Here is a 26922-nt window from a genome sequence, read left to right as displayed (position 1 = left end):
ATACCTAAAAAATAACATTCTCCTTATGGCTATATTTTTACCCTAAAAATTAGCAATTATTCTCTAATATCATCTAATATTTAGTCTATATCTAAATCTCCTTAATTGACTTCCAAAAGTCTTTTATAGGTTTTGTTTTGTTTTCCTAGTTCTGGGTAGTACTGCACTCTACCTTCAGCTCATACATATTTTTAAAAATCATAACCCTATCAAGATTCATGGCACTGGGGGCGGGGATTTAGCTCAGTGGTTCTGCTGCCTGCCTCAAAAGCACAAGGACCCAAGTTCGATCTCTGGTACCAAAAAAAAAAAGATTCATGGCATTTAGTTAAGATGTCTGTTTAGTATCTTTTAATTAGAACAGTCCATCCTCATCAGTACGTTCTGTGTATGACAATAACGGGGTTTTTTGGCAGCACTAAAGATGGAGCACAGGGCCACATACATGCTAAACAAGTGCTCTACCACTGAGATCCTTTTCAAAATTTCATTTCCAGACAGGGTCTCGCTAATGTTCCCAGCTTAAAGTGCAATCCTCCTGTCTCAGCCTTAGAATAGTTAGGATTACACTATGGTGTGCCACTATGACGAGTTTAATTTTTAATAAAAATAGTTTTAATATAAAGCTTGTAAGCTTTTAAGTATATTAAAGTTACTTTAAGAACTGAGAATTTAATTTTTCAAACTAATATCATAAAAAATAATTAGGAAATACTAATTTAAGGACTATTTGGGAAGGTGATCAATTATTCTATTCTGCCCAGGACAGAGGAGGTACAAGGATGCAGGGCATTTGGGATACTACCAGGAAAGTCCCAGGTAAAAAAAGTATGAGTTTGTTATCCTATTGGGATGACACTCTTTTTCTTTGGTACTGCAGACTGAACTCAGGACCCTGCACTTTTGAGGCAGGCATGGTGCCACTGAGCTAAACCCCTGGCTTTTTTTTTTTTTTTTTTGGTACCAGGGATCGAACTCAGGACCTTGCGCTTGCAAGCTGGCCTTTTTTTTTTTTAAGACAGGCTTTCACTATGTATTTTAGGTTGGTCTTGAACTCACTATGTAGTCCAGGCTGGCCTTGAACTCACGGTGATCCTCCTGCCTCAGCCTCCCTAGTGCCGGGATTACAGGTGTGCACCACAATCCCTGGCTTATGCCCAGCTCTGGTTGGTCACTCTTTTTTTTTTTTTTGGTACCAGGGATCAAAATTGAGGCCTCGCACTTGCGAGGCAGGCAGCAGAACCACTGAGCTAAATCCCAGCCCCTGGTTGGTCACTCCTAAGGATACTTATTGATGTTGAGAAAATAGTTATGTGGGTGATTAAAATCATTCTCTGGTTCTAAACATTTCCATTTCATCACATAATTACTTATATAATTAAACCTTTATATAATTAAACCTTTTAACTAGACTGTCTGAATTGATGCATTAATTATGCATGTAGATATGGGATATATACTTGGTCAAGTTTATAACATTTTCATGTCTTCTTAAATTAAAAAATAATGATCTAGCACCATCTTACATCTATCTTCTTTTAATGTTACATCATTGCTTTTTTCTTTTTGGTATTGAGGATTACACCTAGGAACTTCACACTAAGCTATAAGCCCAGCTCATTTTTAATTTTTTTTTTTTTGGTACCAGGGATCAAACTCAGGTCCTTCCACTTGTGAGGCAGGCGGTGGAACCACTGAGCTAAATCCCCGGCTCATTTTTAATTTTTTATTGTGAGATAAGGACTTGCTAAGACACTAAATTGCCCAGGGTGGGGTTGAACTTTTGATCCTCTTGTCTCAGCCTCCCAGGATCCCAGGATTTTAGGCATGCACCACTACTCTCCAAAATATTACATCATTGTTAAGTTTGTACACTAAGTCCATATTTTACCCTAGATAATGTTATCTGTTATATAGAATGGTTATTCCTTTAACATTTATTTTTAAGAAATAATTTATTTCACATATAGTTACTTAAACCCTTAATCAAATCCAGGTCATCATGCATTGCAGTAAGATAACTCATGACCTATTCTTTGGCAGAGGCTAGAACTCTTTGCCAATTTGATGATGATAAAGTTTAGGTTTGTTGGGATTATTTTTCAGCAGCCAATCAGCTAGCCAAATCTATGGAAAAAAGAAAAAATCTTAAGTTAATAAACATTTAAATATTTCCTTTCAATATATATCTTATCAATTAGAAACTTAAACAGTTTTCAAAATCACTTTAAGAAAATGATTGGTGCTTCACACCTGTAATCCCAGCACTCTGGGAGGCTGAGGCAAGAGGATCACAAATTTAAGTCCAGCTGGGCAAATTTAGTGACTTAGTAAGACCTTGTCTCAAAATAAAAAAGGGCTAGGGATACGGCTCAGTGCAAAAGCCCTGGGTTTAATCTCCAGTACCACAAATACACACAAGCATGTACACACACACACACACACACACACACACACATAATAAGAAAATGACCATTAAAATTGAACTACTACAATTTATATTATGCAAAATTGTTAAGTATACATCAAAATTGGAGAGGAAGAAGTAAAACTATCTCTGGCCACAAATAGATGGTATGATCCTATAAATAAAAAACACAAAGCCAGGCATTGTGGCACATGTTTGTAATCCCAGCACTTGGGAGGCTGAGGCAGGAGCATCACAGATCTGAGCCTAACCTCAGCAATTCAGCAACTTAGTAAGGCTCTGTTTCAAAATAAAAAAATTTAAAGGGGCCAGTATGTATCTCAATGTGATGACCCTAGGTTCAATCTCTAGTACAATCAATTAATTTTTTTTTTTGGTACTGGGGATCTAACTCGGGACCTTGCACTTATGAGGCAAGCAGCAGAACCACTGAGCTAAATCCCTAACCCCTCAATTTTTAAAACCCCAAACAATTGACCAGAAAGCTAATAGGTCTGGGGATATAGCACAGCGGTAAGAGCACATGCTTATGTGCTAGGTCCAGGATTTGAATTCCAATACCGTGGGAAGAAAAGAGTCAATGAAGCTACAATAAATCAAAATTGTAGGTTACAGGGCCGGGGATTTAGCTTAGTGGTTCCGTCACCTGACTTGCAAGCTCAAGGTCCCAAGTTCCATCCAAGATTAACACTTAAATTAGGCTTGGTGACACAGTCCTGTAATCACAGCACTGTGAAGGCTGAGACAGAAGGATTGCAAATTCAGGCCCAGCCTGGGTAACTCAGTGACTTAGTGAAACTCTGTCTCAAAATAAAAAAGGGCTCCAATTCAAAAATCTGAAATGAATAGATACTTGTCAGATAAAGAAGTAGAAAGAGTCAATAAATATGAAAAAAGGTTCAGCAACACTGGTCATTCAAGAGATGCAAATTAAAACAATGCTGACATTCCATTTCACTCCAGAAAGAATGGCTGTTATCGAGAAAAGGAACCTTTCTCCACTGTTGGTGGGAGTGTAGACTAGTGCAATCACTGTGGAAATCAGTATGGAAATCCCTCAAAAACTAAAATGAGAGCTTCCATTTGACCCAGCTATTCCCCTTCTTGGTATCTTCCTGAAAGAATTAAAAGCATCATACCACAGTGATGTTTATAGGAGCACAATTTGTAATAGCTAAATCTTGGAAGCAGCCCAAATACCCATCAACTGGTGAATGGATAAAGAAAATATAGGGCTAAAAAAAAAAAAAGAAAAGAAAGGGCTGGGGATTTAGCTCAGTGGTTCCGCTGCCTGCCTCGCGAGGGCAAGGACCCGCGTTTGATCCCCGGTACCAAAAAAAAAAAAAAAATGTTTTTTTTTTAAAATACAATGGAGTACTGCTCTGCCATAAAGAAGGATGAGCTTAAGACATTTATAGCCAAATGAGTGGATCTTGAGACCATACTCTTAAGTGAAATAAATTAAACACATATGTTTAAATACCATATTGTTTCTCTGGTGTGAGAAACAAATCGGAAATAAGGACTAAAATGTACAGCAGACAATGGGAAATGGGAAGAAAATGTTGAAATGAAAAGGGGAACAAGGGAGGGGTGAGAGGGAAAGAAAAGGAAAGACAAGAAAAAAAAGGAAAAAAATGGAAACAAATTTTTGTACATAAACAGGGGGGAAAAAAGAAGAAGGAAGATATATCATTTACTGGAACAAATTCCCTATGATGAATGTGATCATTATGCATATCTAAAATGTACTAATAAATGTTTTGCTTCAACAAAAAAAGATTAAATTAGCTCAGTGGTTCCGCTGTCTGCCTCGAAAACCCAAGGTCCTGAGTTTGATCCCCGGTACCAAAAGAAAAAGATTAAATGGTGAAAAAATTAAAAAGGGCTGGGGATGTAGCTCAGTGTGAAACCCCTAGGTTCAATCTCCAGTACTGCAAAAAAATTAAATAACTTTTAAAAGTAAAAATAAAAAGGACTGGGGATGTAGCTCAGTGGTAGAATGCTTTTCTAGCATGCACAAGGCCCTGGATTTAATCCCCAGAGCTGAGGGAAAAAAAGATTAACATACAAAAACCAGTTGTGTTTCTATATCAGTAATGATAACTTAAAAAGGAAATTAAGAAATTACTTCCACTTTTAATAACATAAAAAATAGGTAAGTAGGAGGGCTGGGATTTTGCTCAGGAGCACCATGCTTGCCTCACAAGTGCAAGGTCCTGAGTTCAATCCCTGGTACCTCCCCCCCCCCCCAAAATTAGGTAAGTAGGAATAAATTTAACCAAGGAGGTAAAAAATCTTTACATTGAAAATTCTAAAGCATAGCTGAAAGAAATTTTAAGACTTAAAAAAATGGACAGGTATTCTATGTTCATGGATATGAAAACTTAATACTATATGTTAAACCAGGCATGCCTGTAATCCCAGCACTTGGGAGGTTGAGGCAGGAGAATTGCCATGAGTTTGAGGCCAGCCTGGGCTACCTAGTATATTCAAGGCCAGGATGAGCTACATAGCAAGACCTTGTCTCAAAACAAAAACAAACAAACAAAAACATGTCAATTTTAGCCAAAGCAATGCAGAGATTTAATCCAGTCCCTAGCAAATTTCCAACAGCCTTTATTCCCCCCCCCCCCCCCCCCCCCCCCGCGCCCCGTGCAAAAGCCAATCCTGAAATCCTATGGAATTGGGAGGGGCTCTGAATAGTCAAAACAATCACAGCAAAGAACAAAATTGGCACACAATTGTAGTCCCAGATTCTTGGGTGGCTGCAGCAGGATTTTGAGACCAGCCTAGACAACAGCATGAGAATCAATCTCCTAAAAAAATAAAAAAACCAAAACTCGATTTTTTGGGGTTTTTGACATGGGGGTCTTGCTATGCAGTTCAGGCTGGCCTTGAACTCACTACATACCCCAGGCTGGCCTCAAACTTGTGGCAATCCTTCTGCCTCAGCCTCTAGAGTCCTGGGATTACAGACATGTGCTACCACACCTGCTGCAAAATTGGGGATCTTGTACTTCCCAATTTCAAATCCTACAAAGCTACAGTAATTGACAGTTTGGTACTGGTATAAGAATAAATATTAGACATGTGGGATAGAACAGAGAGTTAACCATTTTTTTTTAAGTTTAAGATGACATAGAAATTTAGTTATAAATTTTCTTAGCACATATGAATATCAATATGCATAATTAATTCACAGCTCAGTATAAAGAGGTATAATTATATAAATAATTATTTGGTATAATGAGAATGATTAGAACCAAGGAATGATATTGTTTTTATTTTGCAGTGCTAGAGACTGAACCCAGGGCCTTGTATGTGCTAGGTATAAGGATGATTTTAACTAATTACTTTATATAACAATTTTCAGAAATAAAACCATACATTTAAGGCAAATTTATTTATTTAATTATTTTTTTCCCTGGGGACTGAATCTAGGGCCTTGCACATGGTAGGTAGTTACTCCCAGTGAGCCACATCTCCAGCATTTTAAAATTTATTTTGAGACAGGGTCTCCCACTAAATTTTCTAGGCTGGTCTCTACTTGCTATCTTTGCCCCTCAGCCTCCTGAGTGGCTGGGATTATAGGCATGTGCCACCATGTCTGGTTTGGCTAATTTTTTTTTTTTTTTGAAACAGCGTCTCTCTATGCAGTTCAGGCTGGCCTTGAACTCACTATGTAGTTCAGGCTAGCCTCAAACTTGTGACAATCCTCCTGCCTCAGCCTCCCAAGTGCTAGGATTACAAGAATGCACCACCATGCCGGGCTGGCTTGCTTATTTATTTATTGGTACCAGGGATCGAACTCGGGACCTTGCCCTTGTGAGGCAGGCGGTAGAACCACTGAGCTAAATCCCCCGCCCAGGCCAATTTATTTTTGACAACGTACCAAGTACATTCATGGAGAAAGAATAGTACTGGGGCAATTGGATTTCCATACGAAAAAGAATAAAGTTGCGCTTTTATCTTGCACCATATACAAGGTTAACTCAAAATGAGCCAATGACCTAAAAGTAAGAGGTAAAATTATTAAAATCTTAAAACATAGGAGTAAATCTTAATAATCTTGGATTTGGCAATAGAATCTTAGATTTAATATCAAAAGCACAAGACAAAAGAAAAAAATTGATAAACTGGTTTTTATAAAAAAATTTTAAAACTTGTATATCAAAGAGTATTATAAAGAAAGTGAAAAGTGGCAAACATGGGGGCACATGCCTGTAATCTCAGCACTCAGGAGACTGAGGCAGCAGGATAACCACAAATGTGAGGCCAGCTTGGGCTACATGAGTTCAAAGCCAGCATAGCAAGACACTGTCTCAGAAAAAAAAAAAAGAAAAAGAGCTGGGGATTTAGCTCAGTGGTTCTACCACCTGCCTCACAAGCACAAGGACCTGAGTTCAATCCCTGGTACCACAAAAATAAACAAATAAATAAACAAAAGTTTTGCCAGGGATTTAGCTCAGTGGTTCTGCCACCTGTCTTCCAAGCACGAGGTCCCAAGTTCAATCCCTAGTACCAAAAAAAAAAAAAAGAAAGAAAACCTACAGAATGGGAGCCAATGACATATCTGATAAGTGTTTAATATCTACAAATATAAAGAATTGTAACTCAACAAAAAGACAATTGAAAAATAGGCAAAGGACTTGAATGGACATTTCTTCAAAGAAGATAAACAAATGGACAATAACTCATGAAAAGATGCTCAACACCATTAGTCATTAGAGAAATGCAAATCCAAACACACAAAACAGAAAAGAACAAGTATTGTCCAGGATTTAGAGAAATTGAAACTCTTCTACACTGGCTAGTGAGAATGTAAAATGGTGCAGCTGCAGTTTGGAAAAGAGTTTGGCGGTTCTTCAAAAAATGAAATAGAATTACAATATGACAGAGCAATTATTCATATTCTCTCTCTACCTCTACTTTCATCTCCACCTCTCTCTCTCTCTCTCTCTCTCTCTCTCTCTCTCTCTCTCTCTCTCTTTCTCCAGTACTAGGGATTAAACCCAAGGCCTTTACACTAAGCTACATCCTCAGTGCCACCTCTCACCCCTAAGACAGGGTCTCACTCAGTTACTCAAGTTGGCCAAGCTGGGCTCTAATTTTCTATCTATACATATCCATTCTCATTTTACTTAGTGACTTCCCTTTAAATTGGAGGGTTTTGTTTTTTTTCTTTTTGGGGGGTACCAGGGATCGAACTCAGGTCTTTGCGCTTGCCAGGCAGGCGCCAGGACCACTGAGTTAAATCCCTGGCCCCAAAATTTACAAATTTTTGGTTTTTTTGGTACTGGGGATCAAACTCGGGTCCTTGCGCTTGTGAGGCAGGCGTCAGAAGCACTGAGCTAAATCCCTGGCCCTGGGCTCCAATTTTCTTTTCTTTTTTTTGGTAGAGGGGATTGAACTCAGGACCTTGTGCTTGTGAGGCAGGTGCTGGAACCACTGAGCTAAATCCCCAACCTGGGCTCCAATTTTCAATCCTCCTTTCTCAGACTGGAAGTGTGCTGGGGTTATAAGTGTATGCTGCAACACATAGCCAGCAATTGCACTATTAGGTATATACTCAAAGGAACTGAACATTAGAACTAGCTGGGTGTGGGATCAAACTCAGGACATTCCACTTGGGAGGCAAGCAGCAGCACCACTGAGTTAAATCCCCAGCCCTGCACACACCTTTAATCCCAGCATTTAGGAGGCTGAGGCAGGAAGATTACACTGAGTTTGAGGCCAGCTTGGGCTACATAATGAGTTCAAGGATAACTTGAACTGTAATTTTATGGACAATAATTAGTAGATAGAAACAACCCACATGCCATCAACAGGTGAATGGATACACAAAATGTGATATATACATGGAATGGAATATAATTATTTAGCTATAAAATATGAAAATCTGATATATGCTTAAAATGGATGAAACTTGATTTTTTGTTTTGCTTCAGTTTTGGTTTTGGTTTTGATTTTGGTTTTGGTTTTTTGAGACAGGGTCTCACTCTGTAGTGGAGGCTGGCCTTGAGCTCACTGTGTAGCTCAGGCTGGCCTTGAACTCACAGTGATCTTCCTGCCTCAGCCTCCTGAGTGCTGGGATAACAGGTGTGCACCACCACACCACCCAGCATGGATGAAACTTGAAAACATTATGCTAAGTGAAATAACCAAGACATAAAAGAATAAAACACTTTATAAATCTACTTATGTGAAGTATCTAGAAAAGGCCAATTCATAGAGATAGAAATTAAGAGTTGAGAGAAAGAAGGAATAGAGAGTAATTGCTTAATGGTTCAGAGATTTCTATCTGGGGCAATGAAAAGAATTTGGAAATATGCAGTGGTAATGGTTGTACAACATTGTGAATATAATTGATGTCACTGAATTGTTTACTTAAAAATGGTTAAAATGGCAAATTTAAACAAACTGTGGTGGTGGAAGCCTGTAATCCTAGCATTCCAGGAGGCTGAGGCAGGAAGATTAAAAGTTTAAACCCAACCTGGGTAACTTAGCAATGTAGTGAGATCCTGTCTCAAAATAAAAAATGAAAAGGAATTGGGGGATATAACTCAGTGTAAAAAGCTCTGGGTTCAATCCCTAGTACTACAAAGTAAGTAAACAAACAAACAAATAAATAAAATGGGCTGGGAGGGCCGGGGATTTAGCTCAGTGGTTTCACCACCTGCTGTACAAGCATACAGACCCGAGTTTGATCCCCGGTACCAAAAAAAAAAGGGCTGGGAATGTAGCTTTTTTTTTTTTTGGTACCAGGGATAAAACTCGGATTCTTGTGCTTGTAAGACAGGCGGCATAACCACTAAGCTAAATCCCCAGCCGGGAATGTAGCTTAATGCAAATGACATAGGTTCAATACCCAGTACTGTTAAAGAGTAAAAGCAGGAATATAAGATATATGCAACTATTAAAATATTCTCTACAAAATATATATTCAAATATAGCAATATTGATGAAACATACCTATATACAGTATAGTCATACTAATTTTGAGCACTTATTATGCAAGAGACACTATGATAAGAAATTTTTTTTTTTTGAGTCAGGGTCTCTCCCTTTGTAGTTCAGGCTGGCCCTGAACTCACTATGTAGCCTAGGCTGGCCTCGAACTCAGTTATCCTCCTGCCTCAGCCTCCCAAGTGCTGGGATTACAGGCATGTGCCACTATACCCAGCAAGAAATTTTTTAATAAGGAATTTTTGTTAAAATGGGGTCTTGCTATGTTGGCCAGGCTGACCTTAAATTCACTATGTACTCCAGGCTGGCCTCGAACTCTCAATCCTCCTGCCTCAGCCTCCAGAATGCTTAATTACAGGGCCAGGGATTTAACTCTGTGGCACCATGCCTGCCGCAAGCACAAGGTCCTGAGTTCCATCCCCACTACCAAAAAACAAAACAAAACAGAATGCTATAATTACAGGCATGCACCACCACTCTGAGCTAAATAGTTCTACAGTTGTTTATTATTATTATTATTATTATTATTATTATTATTATTATTACCATCATCACTACTACTACTACTACTACTACTACCACCACCACCATTACTATTTTTCAGTACTGGAGATTTAACACAGGGTCTTCACACTGAGCTACATACCCAGATCTTTTTTGTTTTTTATTTTGAGCCAGGGTCTGACTAAGTCACTAAGTTGCTCTGGCTAGGCCCAGATTGGCAGTCTTCTTCCCTCAGCCCTGCTAGAATTTCAAGTATGCCCCACTATGCCCATCTAGCTGTTGTTTTTTATTTTGAGACGGGGTCTTATTATGTAGTTCAGGCTGACCTTGAACTCATGGTGATCCTCCTGCTTTAGTCTCCCCTGTGCTGCTGGGATTACAGGTGTGCACTACCACACCTGGCTTGTTCTATTTTTAAAAATTAGATATTATGATAAACATAAGTAATCAATAGTTATTTATAAGTATTGGAATATTATATATATATATTTCTAAAAATGCTTATTTTAGGGGCCGGGGATTTAGCTCATTGATTCCACCACTTGCCTTGCAAGATCAAGGTCCCAAGTTTGATCCCCAGTACCAAAAAAAACAAATAAAAATGCTTATTTTTATTTTATTTTTGTTGTTGTTATTGTTTTTGGAAAATGCTTATTTTTAAAAGGTTCCCAATATGTATTATTTCAAAAACATGTTTTAAACATAAAAACTACAGACAGTATTCTTTAGTGAGAATAAAAAGATTTCTTACAAAAGGATCCGTTGGTTTTTGCTTACAAAGCTCTGTGAGTCCTTCAAGCAGAGTTGGTGTTATATATAAATTTAAATAATCCTTAGCAGCTTGTCCAATTGGAATGGGCTCAATAATCACTACAAATACAAGTACATTCTCATTAAAGGAAATATTAAGCGATAAAATATGGTTATGTCATTAAAAAGGATGCCTTAAAGAGCTTGTAATACATAAAAGATAACTTTTTTTTTTAACTTTTTTCTCTTTATTTTTATACAATAAAATTCACACATTTTAAGGTTTTCGGTGAATTTTGGTAATTATATGCGATCATGTAACCACCATTACAACCAAGATATAGAACAACTACCCAGCAACCCTCACCAACTGCCCCTGTGCGGTTCATCTCTCTCTAACCCCTCCCTTAGTCAACTACTGATTAACTTTTTTTTTTTTTTTTTCAACTGGGGATTGAACCCAAAGCCTTCACACCAAGCAACACTTTTGGCCTCTTTTTTTTTTGGTACTGGGGATCAAACTCAGAACCTTGCGCTTGCCAGGCAGGTGCCACTGTGCTAAATCCCCAGCCCTAGCCTCCTTTTAAAAAAAAAATTTGACCTTTAAAAAAAATTTTTTTGGCCGGGGATTTAGCTCAGTGGTTTCGCCACCTGCTGAGCAAGCGCAAAGACCCAAGTTCCATCCCCGGTACCAAAAAATAAATAAATAAATAAATAATTAAATAATTTTTTTTATCTTGAGACAGGGTCTCACTAACTGGTCAAATTTGCAATCCTTCTGCCTCAACTTCTCAGAGTGTGGTGATCATAGGCATATACCACCACACCCAAATTTTTAAATAAACAATAATCATTCAAGCCAGGCATGGTAGTGCACAACTGTAACCCTGGCACTTGAGAGGCTGAGGCAGGAGTACTGCTGTGAGATCAAGGCCAGCCTGAACTACACAGCGAGACCTTGTCTCAAAAAAACCCAGAAAAACAAAAAATTCTCATTCATTTTGAGATAGGGTCTCACTGTGTTACGCAGGCTGTTCTCAGATTTCTGAGCCCAAGTGACCCTCTTGTCACAGCCTCCTAAGCTACTGGGACCATAGATGTTTGACACACCAGTTTATTTATTTATTTTTTATTTATTTTTGGTACCGGGGATCGAACTCAGGTCCTTGAGCTTGTCAGGCAGATGGTGGAACCACTGAGCTAAATCCCCAGCCCAACACACCAGTTTATTGATTGGCCTTCTGACACTACAGTTCCCTAGAATTTTATATAAATGCCTTCTATATTGTTTTTTAGTTGACATGCACTATTTGTACAAATTTATGGGGTAGAGTACAATAACTGGATACATCAACTAGAAACTGGATAAAGAAGATGTGGTTTTTTTATAAAATGGAGTACTACTCCACCATAAAGAATGACAAACTAGAGACATTTATAGCTAAATGGATGCATACTGAGGACATGCTCTTAAGTGAAATAAATAGGACACACATGTATAAATACCGAATAGTTTCTCTGGTGTGAGAAACTGAAAGTGTAAATAAGGACTAAAATGATTAAAATGAATAATTGATAGTTTGAAATAGGAAGAAAAGGTCCAAAGGGGAAGGGGAAGTGGGAGGGGAAGGGGAAAGGAAAGAAGGGAAAGGAAAAATTATGAGAAAAGGAAAAAATGGAAACAAAGTCTTTGTAAATAGGGAAGGGAGCACAGGGAATGGGGGAAAAATAAGAACCAATATACATCATGTACAGGTACAAGCAACCAATGATAAATGTAAACGTATTGTATACCTACAATGTACCAATAAAAGAATTTAAGCAAAAAAAAAGTAAAATTAAAAAGTTAAAAAATATATTTATTATTTCTATGTGTTGGGAATCTTTAGACTCCTCTAGTTATTTTGAAATATTATTGTAAACTATAGCTAACCTATTGTGTTACAAAACACCAGAACCAAGTTTTCCTATTAAAGTTTTGTTTTGCTTTGTTTTGTCCTTTTGAGATAGGGTCTTGCTATATAATTCAGGCTGGTCTGGAACTTGCAGCACTTTTCCTGCCTCAACCTCCTAAGTGCTAGAATTACAGGCCTGCACCACCACATTTGACTTGTTTTTTAGGTTTGTTTTTTTTCCTCTTTGGTACCAGGAATTGAACTTGGGACCTTGGGCTTGTGAGGCAGGCAGTAGCACCACTGAGCTAAATCCCCAGCCCTACACTTGACTTGTTTTTAAGGAAAACAGAATTGGGTTAGGGAGGAGCAGGGGTGGTGCCTCATGCCTGGAACTCAAACTACTCTAAAGGCTGAGGCAGGAGGATCAGAAGGTCAAGGTCAAGGTCAGCCTGGGCAAGTTAGAAGAACTTGTCTCAAAATAAAAAATAAAAAGGCTGGGGGAAAAAATGGCTAGGGGAATAGCTCAGGGCCAGCCTGAGCTACATAGGGAGTTGAAAGTCAATCTTAACTACATTGAAAAAACCTTAACCCTAATTCTGAGGAATATGCTGAATTTCCCATTTGTGGCTTCAAGTTTTTAATAAATTAATATATGACAAGGAAAACTGTTATTTTCTTTCCCAGCCACATCTTCAAAATAAAAGAAAAAGCAAACAATGAGGAGATGCTGGTCACAAATTAGTCATCCTGAACTTACCTTTAGGAAACATGAAACGAATTTCTCTTTCTGCTGCAGCAAAGTCTTTACTCCCGTGCAGTGCATTCCTGAGGTCGTCTGTGCCATAAATTGCCCTTAGACTAGAAGTGAATTAGAGATGATGATCCCCATCCAACCTGACATCCTTTTCTTACTTTATATGAGGGCATGCGACTTAGGAATTTTACAAAAGCATTATCACTTCTCACGTACAGAGGCTTTACAGAGGCTTCAATCTGTTTTGAACGTAAGCTTCCATGGAGAGATCTAAATGAGGGTCAAATGCATTTAACTCTGCAGGAGGAATAATAGGAGTTCTTTGGGTGAAAAGGGGGTGGTGTTTTGTGAGAAGTGAAAAAGCAATTTATATTCAAAAGTGTAAGAATTTAATGTCTTGTTTTTAGACATTAGTGATCACTGAAAATTTGTATTTCCAATATTCTTTTAAAGCACCATTCCAATTCTACCACTAAAAAAAAAAAAGTGTTTCTTCAGTGGCAGTTTAAGTCAAAGATGAGAAAAGAATAAGGCTAATCAACCACAAATCTGACTTTCCCTGAGGCTTGGTATTTGATATTATGACAGACATTGAAATGGTTAAAATATAAAGGTACCTCCCTCTAACCCAAAGAAAAGTTGATTTAAGGAAACTTCCAAATGAAAGAAAACAATCATTATGATGAAATCAGATTTTTTTTTTCATTTTCACAAATGGATTTAATTTCCCCAATCCAGGAAAGTTACCTGTCTGGGTGTGTCTCCTTAGCTACCAAACTATTACTTGGTCCCAAAAGTTCTTTCCAGTAAGAGATGGCATTGTGTCTAGCTAATATCATGGCAACCAGTGGTCCAGAACTCATGTAAGCTGTTAAATTTGGGAAAAACATTTTCCCATACTGTTCCACATAAAAGTTACTGCAGTGCTCAGGGCTGAGACGTAGTTTTCTTCTCTACAAAAATACAAAGTCAACAAAAGCATTTAAAGTGACAATTCAATAATTCCTCATTAAAGTCATTTAATAACTTGAAATTAGTACCAATTTGATTACAAACAAGGTTTATCTTTATATTAAGAAGGATATGATAATATATGCTGAAATAACATAACAAAAGTATTTTTTTGTTTTTGTTTTTTGAGACAAATCTCCCTGTTAGTTTAGACCTTGAATTTACCTGCCTCAGCCTCCAGGGCTGGGATTACAGGTGTACACTATCACACCAGGCTCTAAACGAATTGTTTATCCTAATAAAGATACCGCTTCCACCGCTAAAGATTACAAGGAACTGAGCAAAAAGAAAAAAGAAAATGCTGTGAGACAGTGGGAGACAGGGAGGAGAACCGGTGGGCAGAACAAACTAAGCAACAGAGAGATCTGTAAGACTCAGAACATAGTTGCTTCCACAATGATTGCACCAGAAATAGAAAAGAGCCAACCTAATAGTCCAGAAATTAATTTTTGTAGCTGCTTAAATACATATTAAATTTTGCAAAGCCATCTTTGCCTCTGTAAATGAATAGGATTTGAACTAAGTACAGAACCAAGTCATTTTGCTTTGGATAAAAAGCAAGTGATGCCAGAAATTGCATTATCAGTTTAATTTGGTGTACATCTGGTGAACATTAACACAACTAAAGCAAATCAAAAGTCATGAGAAAATCACTAGGATAATCCAACACCTCAAGATCAGAAGTCTTGATCACACTGTGTCAACAATAAGCTATGCTAATTTTAATTTAGAATATTATACTTTTTGGAAAATTAAAAAAAATACCAATTTGCAGCTTCCCTCAGTATATAGTTTGCTAACAACAAATTTGTCCCTTATTTTTAGTAGTATTGGGGATTGAACCCAGGGCCTTGCATATGCTAGGCAAGCACTGTACCACTAAGCTACATCCCCGGTCCTCTTTTATTTTCATTTTGAAACAGTGTCTGGCTGAGTTCCCCAGGCTGGCCTCAATCTTGCAATCTTTCTGCCTCAGCCTCTCAAGTAGTTGGGATTACAGGTGTGGGCTATAGTGCCTAGTTCAAAATTCCTTTTTTTGTTTCGTTTTGGTTTTGGTTTTTATGAGACAGGGTCTCGCTTTGCAGCCCAAGCCTGCCTTGAACTCATGGTGATCCTCCTGCCTTAACCTCCAGAGTGCTGGGATTAAGGCATGTTCTACCATGCCCAGCTCACAATTCTTTCTTAAAGTAAAGCTCCAATCAGCAGGAGTTTGTTAATGTGTACTTCATATACATTAAAGAAACAAACTGGACTTCAGAATATTTGAAGTTCAATCTTTCCCTATCTGTGTTATTTTCCTATTCATTGTGAAATGTTCCTACATTATTTTGGGAGCTGGCCCTATAGCTGGCACTTAGAAATAAGACACAGTGCAGTGATGCATCAAGAATGTTTTTCAGGGCCAGGGATTTAGCTCAGTGGGACTGCATCTGCCTTGTAAGCGCAAGGTCCTGAGTACGATCCCCAGTACCACAAAAAAAAGTTTTTCACTTGAATGTTTGTATTCTTTATTCTGGCTCTGCCATAAGTGTGCTGATTCACTGTGACCTTGACAGAAATTAGTAGATGCAATGGGGCATGCACATAGTCCCACTATTAGGAGGCTGAGGCAGGGTCACTTAAGCTCAGCTCAGGACCAGCCTGGGCAATATAGCAACATCATCTCTCTCAGAAACAGAACAAAAGTACAATAAGGATGTCACTAGGCAAAGAGTGATGATTTGCTAAAACTTAAATTTATGTGAGTGTATGGTGGTGGGGATGGAACTTAGAGCCTTGCCCATGCTAGGCAAGCACACGACCACTGAGCTCCAGCTCCAGCCTTTCATTTCATCTCTTCCTCCCTTCTTCCTTTTGTTCCTTCCAGCCTTTGGTGGTACTAGGGATTGAACCCAGGGTCTTTGCACTGAGCCATATCCCCAGACTCATGAAATCAATAAATTGCCCAGGCTCAAACTTGCAATCCTCCTGCCTCAGCCACCCAGAGTCCTGTGGTTACAGGCATACACCACCACACTTGGCTCTAATTTTATTTTTAAACTAATACACAGTCACATAAAAATTGTACATATTGATGGGGTACCATGTGATATTTCAATACAGGTATACATTGCTCAGTGTTTAAATCAGTTAAACATATTTATCTCCTCAAATATTTATTATATCTTTATGGTAAAAACATTCAACTCTTTTCTATCTTTTTGGTGTTTTTTTTTCCTTTTGGTACCAGGGACTGAACTTGGGACCTTACACTTGCAAGGCAGGTGGCGGCACCACTGAGCTAAATGCCCGGCCCATTTCGTCTATCTTTTTATTTTTTTTTATTTTTATTTTTTTTTTGTTTTTTGGTACTGGAGATCGAACTCGGGTCCCTGCGCTTGTGCAGCAGGCGGCGGAAACCACCAAACTAAATCCCCGGCCCTCTTCTATCTTTTTAAAATATACAGTCCAGCCAGGTGTGGTGTCACATGCCTGTAATCCCAGTACTTGGGAGGCTGAGACAAGAGGATTGCCATGAGTTCAAGGCCAGCCTGGACTACACAGTGAGTTCAAAACCAGCCTGGACTACACAGCAAGACCCCATCTCAAAAAACCTAAAAAAACCAAAAAATAAAATATATAGTCCATCATCATTACTGATAGCCTACTATCAATAATGTATAATAAGGGCTGGGGATTGAGCTCAGTGGTTCCGCCGGCTGCCTCGCAAGCACAAGGTCCTGAGTTTGATCCCCCGTACCAAAAAAAAAAAAATAATAATAATAATGTATAATAGCACACCAGAATTTTTTTTTTGTATTAAATTCTTTTATTGGTACATTGTGGGTATACAACACAATTACATTTCTCATTGGGAATAGTACCTTTATATAATGCATCTTGGTTCTTATTTTTTCCCCATTCCTAGCCCTCCCTTCATGCCCTCCACCCTTCCCTATTCACAAAGACTTTATTTCCATTTTTTCCATTTCTCAGCATTTTTTCCTTTCCCTTCTTTCCTTTCCCCTGTGCCTCCCACTACCCCTACCCCTTTGGACCTTTTCTTCCTATTTTACATTATCGATTATTCATTCTAATCATTGGTACATTTTAGGTATACAATATAATGACATTCATCATTGGAAATTTGCACCTTTACATAGTCTCTCTTGGTTCTTGTTTTTCACCCTTGCCCAGCCCTCCCTTCAACCCCTCCAGCCCTCCCTATTTACAAAAATTTTGTTCCTATTTTTCCATTTTCTCATATTAATCCCATTCCCTTCTATCCTTTCCCCTAGCCCTCCCACTTCCTTCCCCTTTGCCCCTTTTCTTCCTATTTCACATCACCTATTATACATTTAGTCCTTATTTACACTTTCAGTTTCTCACACCAGAGAAACTATTCAGTATTTACACATCTGTGTCCTATTTATTTCACTTAAGAGTATCGCCTCAATGTGCATCCATTTAGCTATAAATGTCTCTAATTTCTCATTTTTTATGGCTGAGTAGTACTCCATTTTATTAAAAAACCACATTTTCTTTATCCAGTCTCCAGTTGATGGGCATTTGGGCTGTTTCCAAGTTTTAGCTATTACAAACTGTGCTGCTATGAACATGGGTGCACATATATCACTGTGGTATGATTCTTTGAATCCTTTGGGGAAGATCCCCAGCAGTGGAATAGCGGGGTCAAATGGGATTTCCAGTCCTAGTTCTTTGAGGTATCTCCAAACTGATTTCCACAGTGCTTGCACCAGTCTACACTCCCACCAGCAGTGGAGCAGGGTTCCTCTTTCCCCACAGCCCCACCAGCATTTGTTATTGGTTGATTTCATGATAGCAGCCATTCTTTCTGGAGTGAGGTGGAATCTCAGCGTTGTTTTCATTTGCATCTCTCAAATGACCAGTGACGTTGAACATTTTTTCATGTATTTATTTGCTATTTCTACTTCTTTGTCTGAGAAACGTCTGTTCATTTCAGATGCCCATTTTTGGATTGGGTCTTTAAATTTGGGAGGTCTGATCTTTTTAAGTTGTTTATAGATTCTAGATAGTAGACCTTTGTCTGAGGAAGAGCAGGTGAAGATTTTTTCCCACATTGTGGATTGTCTCTTCACACTGCTCACACCAGAATTTCTTACTCCTAATGTCCATTGATCAACCTCTCCCCATCACTTTTTATGGCTGAATAGTATTCCATGTTGTACACATGCACCAGTACCACAGAAGAAAAGTTTAAAAAATAAAAAGGGCTGGGATCTATACCCCGTATTGGGAGTGCTACATCAAAATGGGAGTTCTAGCCAGGGATTTAGCTCAGTGGTTCCACCACCTGCCTCACAAGCACAAGGACCCAAGTTCGATCCCCGGTACCAAAAAAAAAAAAAAATGGTAGTTCTATTTTTAATTTTTTGAGGAACTTCCATATTGTATTTCAAATAGCTGCACTGATCTACATTCCCATCAGTAGTGTGCAGGGCTCCCTTTTCTCTACATACTTGTCATCTTGGGGGTTTTTTAGTGGTGGTATTGAGTATCAAACCCAGACATCATGTAGGCTGCACAAGTGCTATACCTATGAGCTACATTCTCAGCCCATCTTTTGTCTTTTTGATCATGGCCATTCTTACTAGAATGAGGTGATAATTTGATCTGCATGTCCCTCAACATTAGTGATGTTAAACATTTTTTTACATACCGTGTGGGCCATTTGCATGTCTTTTGAGAACTATATATTTAGATTTATTGCCCTTCTACGTTTTTAAAATTTTTATTTTATTTTTTGTGTGTGACACATGGTCTTGCTATATAGTACAGGCCAGCTTTGAAGTTATGTAGCCCAGGGTGGCCCCAAATTTGCAATCCTTCTCAGCTTCCCAAGTGCTGGGATTACAGACATGTGCCACTATGCCAGGTTTGTTGGCTTTGACTATTAACAATTGCTTTATTTATTTATTTATTTGGTACTAGAGATTAAACCCAGGGCCTTTGCACTATGCTACATTGCCTAGATTTTAAAAAAATTTTTATATTCATTTATTTTTGAGACAAGGTCTTGCTATACAGTTCAGGCTTGCCTTGATCTCACCATATAGAACAGGCTGGCCTCAAACTCATCCTGCCTCCGATGTCCAAGTGCTGCGATTACGGGCATGCACCACTATGCCTAGATTTATTGCCCTTTTTACAATGAAGTTATTTTTTGTTTGTTTTTTGTTTTGTTTTGTTGCTATTGAGCTTTTGGGTCACATATATTCTGGGTATTAACCCCTTACCAGATGGATAGTTTGCAAATATTTTCTCCTACTCTGTATCTTCACTCTGTTGTTTCCTTTGCTGAGCAAAAATTTAATTTGATGTCATCCCATTCATTTATTTTGCTTTTGTGTGTGTGTTTTTTTTTTTTTGGTACTGGCAATCAAACTCGGGACCTTACTGCTTGCAAGGCAGGCAGTGGAACCACTGAGCTAAATCCCCAGCCCTATTTTGCTTTTGTTTCTTGAACTTCTAGGGTTTTGTCCAAAGAATTCATGTCAGAGCTAAGGTTATAGCTCTGTGGCAGAGTGCTTGCCTAGCATGGACAAGGCCCTTTGTTTCACTCCATAGCACAACAGCATCAACAAACAATATATTCCTGCCTGTTCCAAATTCATGAAACAATCTTCATGATTAAGGTAGAAATCCATCTTTCTAAAATGGATAAGATTTTCTCAAGAGGACAATGTAAATTTTCCCAAGTAATTTTTTTTTTTTGAGACAGGGTCATTGAACACACTGTGTAGCCCAGGCTGGCCTCAAACTTGCAGCAATCCTCCTGCCTCAGCCTCTCGAGTGCTGAGATTACAGGCATGATTTTTTGTTCTTTTGTGGTACTGGGGATTCAACCCAGGGCCTTTGCACTGAACTACACCCCTAGCTCTGATTTTATTTTGAGATAGGCTCTCACTAAATTACTAAATTGCCCTGGGTGGACTTGAATTTGTAATTTTCCTGTCTCAGTATCCCAGGGTACTGGGATTATAATAGGTGTGCACCACCATGCCTGGCAATGAGTGACTTACCTCTTGCAAACACTTATTTCTTTTAGGTTTCAGAAACTTGGTAAAACTGTTTGGTTTTGTAGCTAGGGATCTAAACTGCCTAGAGTAGAAAGTTTAGGAACATGCTCACCTAGGTGGTTCAGCACTGCTATGAACAGGCCCTGTTGGGCAAATATAACGTTCTTACCATTTAAGGACCAGTTACTATTGTAAAGGTGTTAAGACCTGTTCTAATATTGTAATTCTAGCCAGTCACAGTGGTGCATGCCTGTAATTCCAGCACTCTGGTAGGCTAATGTTAGGAGGATTGCAAGTTCAAATCCAGCCCTGGGCAACCTAGCAATTTAGTGAGACTCTGCCTCAAAACAAAGAACAAAAAAGGGGAGGGGATACAGCTTGTCACAGAGCCCTAGGTTCAATCCCCAGTACAAAAAAAAAAAAAGAAAAAAGAAAAGAACATGATAGTATTTATTTAGGTACACTGGTGCTTTCATTTTTGTTTTCTTTCTTTTTTTTTTTTTGGTACTGGGGATCAAACTCGGGTCCTTGTGCTTGTGCTTGCAAGGCAGGCAGTGGAACCACTGAGCTAAATCTCCGGCCTCATTTTTGTTTTCTTCCTGGGTATAGAAATTAAATCTCAGCAGGGCCCAGTGGTCCATGCCTATAATTCCAGCTATCCAGGAGGCTGAGGCAAGAGGATTGCTCATTTGAGGCCAGCTGGAACAACTGGTTGAGACCTCATTTTAAAATAAAAAAATTTTTAAGAAGGACTTGGGTTGTAGCTCAGTTGAAGGCCCTGAGTTCAATCTCCATCACTGCAAAATAAATTTTTAAAAAGATATTCTGGAGAAAAAGTTATAAACATCTATAAATTCTTCATTTGTTATAGTATAGCAATTTATTATCTAACACAGTAGCCTATTAATTAAATTAGGCTTAATTTCTTATTTTCTTCAGACATAGATGACTACAACTTGTAAGGCAACCACTGGCTACAACTTCTCCATTTCTTATTAACAACTGTAACTGAGGTAGGTCAATTTTTGATCTGTACATTTTGATTAGTTTCAGTCTTTGAGAAAGATCTTCCTTCTCTTGAACTTGCTTCATCAATTTTTAACAATGTGTGAGCCAGTGTCAAATAATTTAGACTCACATGCATTGATATTCTTAAAATATGTTGTTGGGAGCAATGCTACATAATTCTAGGGATAAATCATTTGGTTAGCCTAGTTTTCTTGCCTACAGCCCAGCTACAGAATAACTCCAGTTTGGCCTCCGGTCACAACTGAGACTTCAGTGATCCAGTGATGCTGTGATTCTCCAGGACAAGAAACATCCTGGGAGAACAAACATCTGCTCAGTTCCTCATTGTTCTTGGACTGATTAACATCTTGTTTGCCGGAGATGTACTGAACTCTCTGCAAGCCTTCCGTTACACCTTGTTTATCCCAATGTGAACTATTGAACTCTCTGCAAGTCATTTGTTACATTTGTTTCTCCCGATGTACTGAATAAAAGGTGTGGTAAGCTGGGGGCTTTGTCTTTGCTGCCCAGAGCAGCACTGATCAGACCCAAAGCTCAGCTTCTTCTCAGTCTCATTTTTCTACCTTTCCTGTAATTCGCCGTGTGCTGCCGTGGCTCGCAGGAGACCAGGACTCACTGCAGAGGTTCTGGTAACGTGCCCTTCCCCTGTCCCCTACAATATGTATTTTCTTCAGATTCACTGTCTATGTGTTTAAAACATTCTAAAAATTGCAAACACCAGCACTCTAGGAGAAGATAGAAGGATTGCAAATTGAAGACAAACTTGGGGCAGCAATTTAAAGAGTTAGCAGGACCCTGTTTCAAAATTTAAAAAAATTTTTTTTAAGTCGGGATATAGTTCAGTGAAAAGATGCTGGGTTAAAGAATTTAATACCAAAAAAAAAAAAAAAAAAGAAGTACAAATGGCCAATAAATACATGAAAAAAAAAAAAAAAAAGACCCTGGGTTCAATCCTTCGTTTAAAAATAAAATTGCAATTTGTGATGGTGCACATCTGTAATCTCAGCATTCAGGAGGCTGAGGCAGGAGGCCCACCACAAGTTCAAGGCCAGCCTGGGCTACATAGTGAGTTCAAAACCAGCCTACATAACGAGACCCTGTCTCAAAAATAAATAAATACAAACTTCTGTGTTGAAGATGGTTTCTTTCAAAAAGTCTGGGCATTTTCATTTTTTTACTTGAAGATGTATATGACTCTGTAATAGAAATTAAGTGAAAATTTTGTTTTCCTAAATCTAAGTGTTGCACTCATAAATTCGCTTTTGTGAACGACATTATTTGCAGGAGGAGATGATGGATTCACAGAGGCCTGTGGAGTGTTAGGTAAAAGCATAGGTGAGTCTGATGAGCTTTTCATCTTGAAAATGAAATCTGTTTACTTCCCAGGCCTGCCATGGGGTTGAGTCCCTCCCACCATGGTAATGGAGCTTCACTGGATTCCACAGCACACTCTGGAAGAGGTCTAGCTCTCAGATACCCCTTGTGCCCCACCAGTCTACCTCCTTCCACCATCCCCTGTGCCACATGCCTCTTAACAAGCAGAGGACACTACCTTCCATAGGCATGCTAGCTGATGCAGCATAATTTTTAAAATTAAGGGTTCATCTTTAAATTCACTCAATACTGAATCAAAGATTCCACTGGTTGCTTTAAAATTAAATCAGGTGAAAATTTTTGAAATCAGGCTGACACAAAGAAGCAGTGAAATCAAATACTATTAGGAAGAGAACTTATAGTTTGTAACAAAGGAAAGACTGCCACCTACTGAAAAGATGTGTCAGTTTTCAAATGTTTCCGCTAGATGGGCAAGAAAACATTTTCAGTGGATTCCCAACTCTAGTGAAGCCTATTTTTACAACATACAGTACAAAAGGACAAATATTATATGATTTCACTTATATGAAATAGCTGAACTCACATTCCTAGAGAAAGAAAGCCGAACAGTGGTTTCCAAGGGAAAGAAGGAGTCATTTTTTAATAAGAATACAGTGTCTGAGATGAAAAAGTTCTAGAAATGGACAGTGGTGACAGCACACAACAATGTGAATGTGTTTTATGATACTGAACTCCACCCCTGCTTATTAAAGTGGTAAATCTTAAATTTTACCACAATTTAAGAAAAAGTAGCAGCCCCATAGAACACACCATGGCTGCTTTTGGTCTACAATTTATTGATTAGGGAAAATGTTATATACACTAATTTTTAATTTAACACTAGCTACTTAATTATTACATGTATTTTTTTTTTTTTTTTGGTACTGGGGATCGAACTTGGGTCCTTGCACTTGAGCAGCAGGTGGCGAAACCACTGAGCTAAATCCCCAGCCCAATTACATGTATTATTAATAGTAGGGTTTCTGTGGTTTTTTTGGGTTTTGGTACTGAGGATTGAACTCTGGACCTCACACTTGCCAGGCAGGCACGGCACCACTGAGCAACATCCCCAGCGCCTTCTGTGTATGTTTTTGGTGACTGAACCCAGGGCCTCTACACTGAGCTACCCCCACTTTTGTTTTATTTTATTTTATTTTAGTTTAGTTTTGTTTTTTATTTTGAGGCAGGGTCTTGATAAGTCACCAAATTGCCCAGGCCAGGCTCCAACTTGCCATCCTCCTGCCGCAGTCTCCCAGAATGCTGGAATTAGTCTTGTGCAAGCACTCATTTTTTTTTCTCTAAAGTTAATGGATAATGTAGGGTTCAAAAATTCAAAGCAAACTTAGGCATGGCGGCACATGTCTATAATCCTGGCCAAAGTTAGTAAAAACTTCCTAATTACTTGAATTTTTAAATTGTATTAAATATTTCCTTACAATGTCTTGTGCCATCCCTACCCAAGGCCTCTACCTATCCTTGAACACTCAACTAAAATTACATATTTCTTGATAAGTTTTCTCTATTTTAATCTTAAAACACTGATTAGGCAATATGACATGTGTCCATGTAAGAGAATAAAAAACTAAAAAGTCAAATAAGAATATACAAAAGAGGAAAAATTAAAAATATTCAATTCTATTTGATACTTTTTTAAAGACAGGATTTCGCTATGTACTTCAGGCTGGTCTTGAATCTGCTATGTAAGCCATGCTGGCCTGGAAGTTGTGGTGATTCTCTTGCCTCAGCCTCCCAAGTGCTGGGATTACAGGTGTGCACCATCATGCCCAGTCTGTTTTTTGGGGACAGGATCTCACTGTGTTGCTCAAGCTGGTCTCAAATTCATGGTGATCCTCCTGCCTCAGCCTCCCCAAAACTGGGATTCCAAGCATGGGCTACCATACCTAGTTTTGATAATCTTTACTTTTTAATATTCATTTTCAAACTTCTAAAATAAAAATGTTTACACACTGTGGGGCAGATATAAGGCTTAAATCATTAAATGTTTATAACAAAAAAAATCAACAGCCTAAAAGTCCTCTAATAGAAAATAAGTATATAAAATCTTAAAAATCAGGTAATTAAATTGTACAGGAGAATATTTCTCAGAAGTTAGGATGAGATTGGGCCAGGCATATTGGCACATGCCTGTAATGCCAGCACTAGGGAGACTGAGGCAGGAAGATCAGCTTGAGTTTGAGGGTAGCCTGGGCTACATAATGAGCTCAAGCCCAACCTGAACTACATAGTGAGACCCTGTCTCATAAAAAAAAAAAGTTTAAATTAGGATGAGATAGATTCAGATGTAACAATCTAGAATGCTACCTAAGGGACTTTTAAAACAGGGTTTCGGGGGGAACAGCTCTATTTTATGAGGAACACAAGTTTATAAACAAAATTCCTGAAAGAGCAAAGTGGTTGCCTCTCTCTAGAGACTGGGACTTGGGGTGGAAAGGGCAGGTGAAGACAGAAACAATTTTAGTTCTCATTTTATATCTTTTTTTTTGGTACCGGGGATCGAACTTGGGACCTTGCAGGCGCCAGAACCACTGAGCTAAATCCCCGGCCCTATCTTTTTTTTTTTTTGAGACAGGGTCTCCCTGTGTAGTTCAGGCTGGCCTTGAACTCATTATATAGCCCAGCTATTAGTTCAGGCTTGCCTGAAACTCACAGCTAATCCTCCTGCCTCAGCCTCGAACATGCTGGGATTACAGGTGTGCAGCACCACACCCAACTTCATTTCATACCTTTTTGAAGTGTCAAAAACTATCACATATAACTTTTTTTGGGGGGGTTATCAGGGATCGAACACAGGACCTTGCGCTTGCAAGGCAGGCACGATGCCACTGGGCTAAATCCCCGACCCACATATAACTTTTATTTTAGAAAATAAACCAAAATTAATGCTTATCATTAAGGATCTAAATGGGAGCACACATTTACATAAGCAACTTTAAAAGGAAGGAGCAAAGATTTAAAAACAGTGTGATAATTCTACATGTTACCTGAACAATGGTGAATCCAGATCTGAGAATGATATCCTGTATCTCCTCCTCTTTGTCAACAATATCGGGTTTGATAATTGCCAGAGTTTTTTCTACATAGATTTGAGGCAGGGGCATTGATATCTCCATTTCGGCCATTCCAGGTACAATCTAAGTTTCTTGACAGATATGAACTGCAATGAGACCATTCCCCATCCCAAATTCAACGTAATTATGATTAAGAATAGCAGTATTGGGCCAGGGATTTAGCTCAGTGGTTTCCCTGCCTGCTCTGCAAGCGCAAGGACCCGAGTTCGATCCTCAGTACCGAAAGGAAGGAAGGAAGGAAAGGAAAGGAAAGAATGAATAGCAGTATTAGTTGGTAGATTTTATTAATTTATCAAAGTAGAAGCTGCCACATATTTTTCTACGAGCAGTGTCTCAATGATTTCTCCTGTGCTCGAGTGTTTTGTTTTTTGTACGGGAGATCGAACTCAGGACCTTGCCTTTCTAGGCAGGCAGCGGCACCACTGCGCCAAATCCCCGGTCCCCAAGTTGAGTTCTTGAGACCAGGCTCACAGGATCAGAACCAAAGGGAGACCTGATACCAGCAGCAACTTGGGGGCGGGGGGGGGGGGCAGGGTTGTGTAGGAGGGAGAGTAGAGAAAGAGGAGGGACTGGTCTGGTTAGCAACACTGCACACCACTCTAGCAACAGCAGAGTGGCCCCAGTTAACTGCCTTAGTAAAGAGACCCGCTAGGTTCACTCTGCGTGTAAAGTCTGACTGGAAAACAGGGTTCCCGGGTCCTTCGGCACTCTCCAGCATGGTCCTCCAAGGCACTCACCTCGGTGCCGGCCTTTCCAGTTCCACCACTTGTTGCTAGGAGACTTGAAGCTCCAATTTGCCACAGGACGGTGGCTGTAGAGGGCCAATCCCAGTAATGCACTTTGCAGTAGTTTTAACCAAGGGAAATCAGCCACAGGCGTTTTTATTTTCCTTGTAAATCTTAGCGCACTATGTTTTCTAACAGTTTCCTTATCATTTATCCTGGGGGGGGGCACTGTGGATCATACCCCAGGGCCTTCACACTGACCTACATCCCCAGCCTTTTTTTTTTTTTTTTGGTCCCCAATAGGATTATGCTAAGTGCTACTTTGCCCAAGCAGGGCTCAAGCCTGTTACGCT

The 26922-nt window shown here is 39.0% G+C and overlaps 1 protein-coding gene across 2 annotated transcripts; it reads right to left on the bottom strand.

Annotated features, from left to right (window-relative positions):
* Positions 1-1865: 1865 nt before the first annotated feature.
* Positions 1866-26640, bottom strand: Nme5 (NME/NM23 family member 5). Of its 2 annotated transcripts, XR_002393757.2 has the most exons (7): positions 26582-26640; positions 25758-25930; positions 14048-14253; positions 13304-13404; positions 10653-10771; positions 6324-6441; positions 1994-2127 (listed from the first exon to the last, which is right to left on the bottom strand). XR_002393757.2 is itself a non-coding variant. In XM_004841801.3 (6 exons), exons 2-6 carry the CDS (start codon positions 25893-25895, stop codon positions 2047-2049), a joined length of 645 nt encoding a protein of 214 aa, XP_004841858.1. In that variant the 5' UTR covers positions 25896-25930; positions 26582-26640; the 3' UTR covers positions 1866-2046. The 2 variants fall into 2 exon arrangements, 1 of the variants encoding a protein (XP_004841858.1); XM_004841801.3 differs by lacking the exon at positions 6324-6441 and having other exon boundaries at positions 1866-2127.
* Between the last annotated feature and the right edge of the window lie 282 nt (positions 26641-26922).

This window comes from Heterocephalus glaber, unplaced genomic scaffold (assembly GCF_053883595.1).
Source record: "Heterocephalus glaber isolate CG9 unplaced genomic scaffold, H.glaber_assembly_v1.0 deba00001465, whole genome shotgun sequence".
NCBI lineage: Eukaryota > Metazoa > Chordata > Mammalia > Rodentia > Bathyergidae > Heterocephalus > Heterocephalus glaber.
This window is presented reverse-complemented; position numbering and strand designations above follow the sequence as displayed.

What these genes read in the sequence shown, in the direction of transcription:
- Nme5 (XM_004841801.3), bottom strand. Translation starts at nt 25,895, where the DNA reads ATGGCCGAAATGGAGATATCAATGCCCCTGCCTCAAATCTATGTAGAA. An exon ending in CTGGATTCACCATTGTTCAG is followed by an intron (nt 14,254 to 25,757) that starts GTAACATGTAGA and finishes GTATTTTTGTAG; the next exon opens with AGAAGAAAACTACGTCTCAG. An exon ending in AAAAACCAACGGATCCTTTT is followed by an intron (nt 2,128 to 10,652) that starts GTAAGAAATCTT and finishes TTTTTTCCATAG; the next exon opens with ATTTGGCTAGCTGATTGGCT.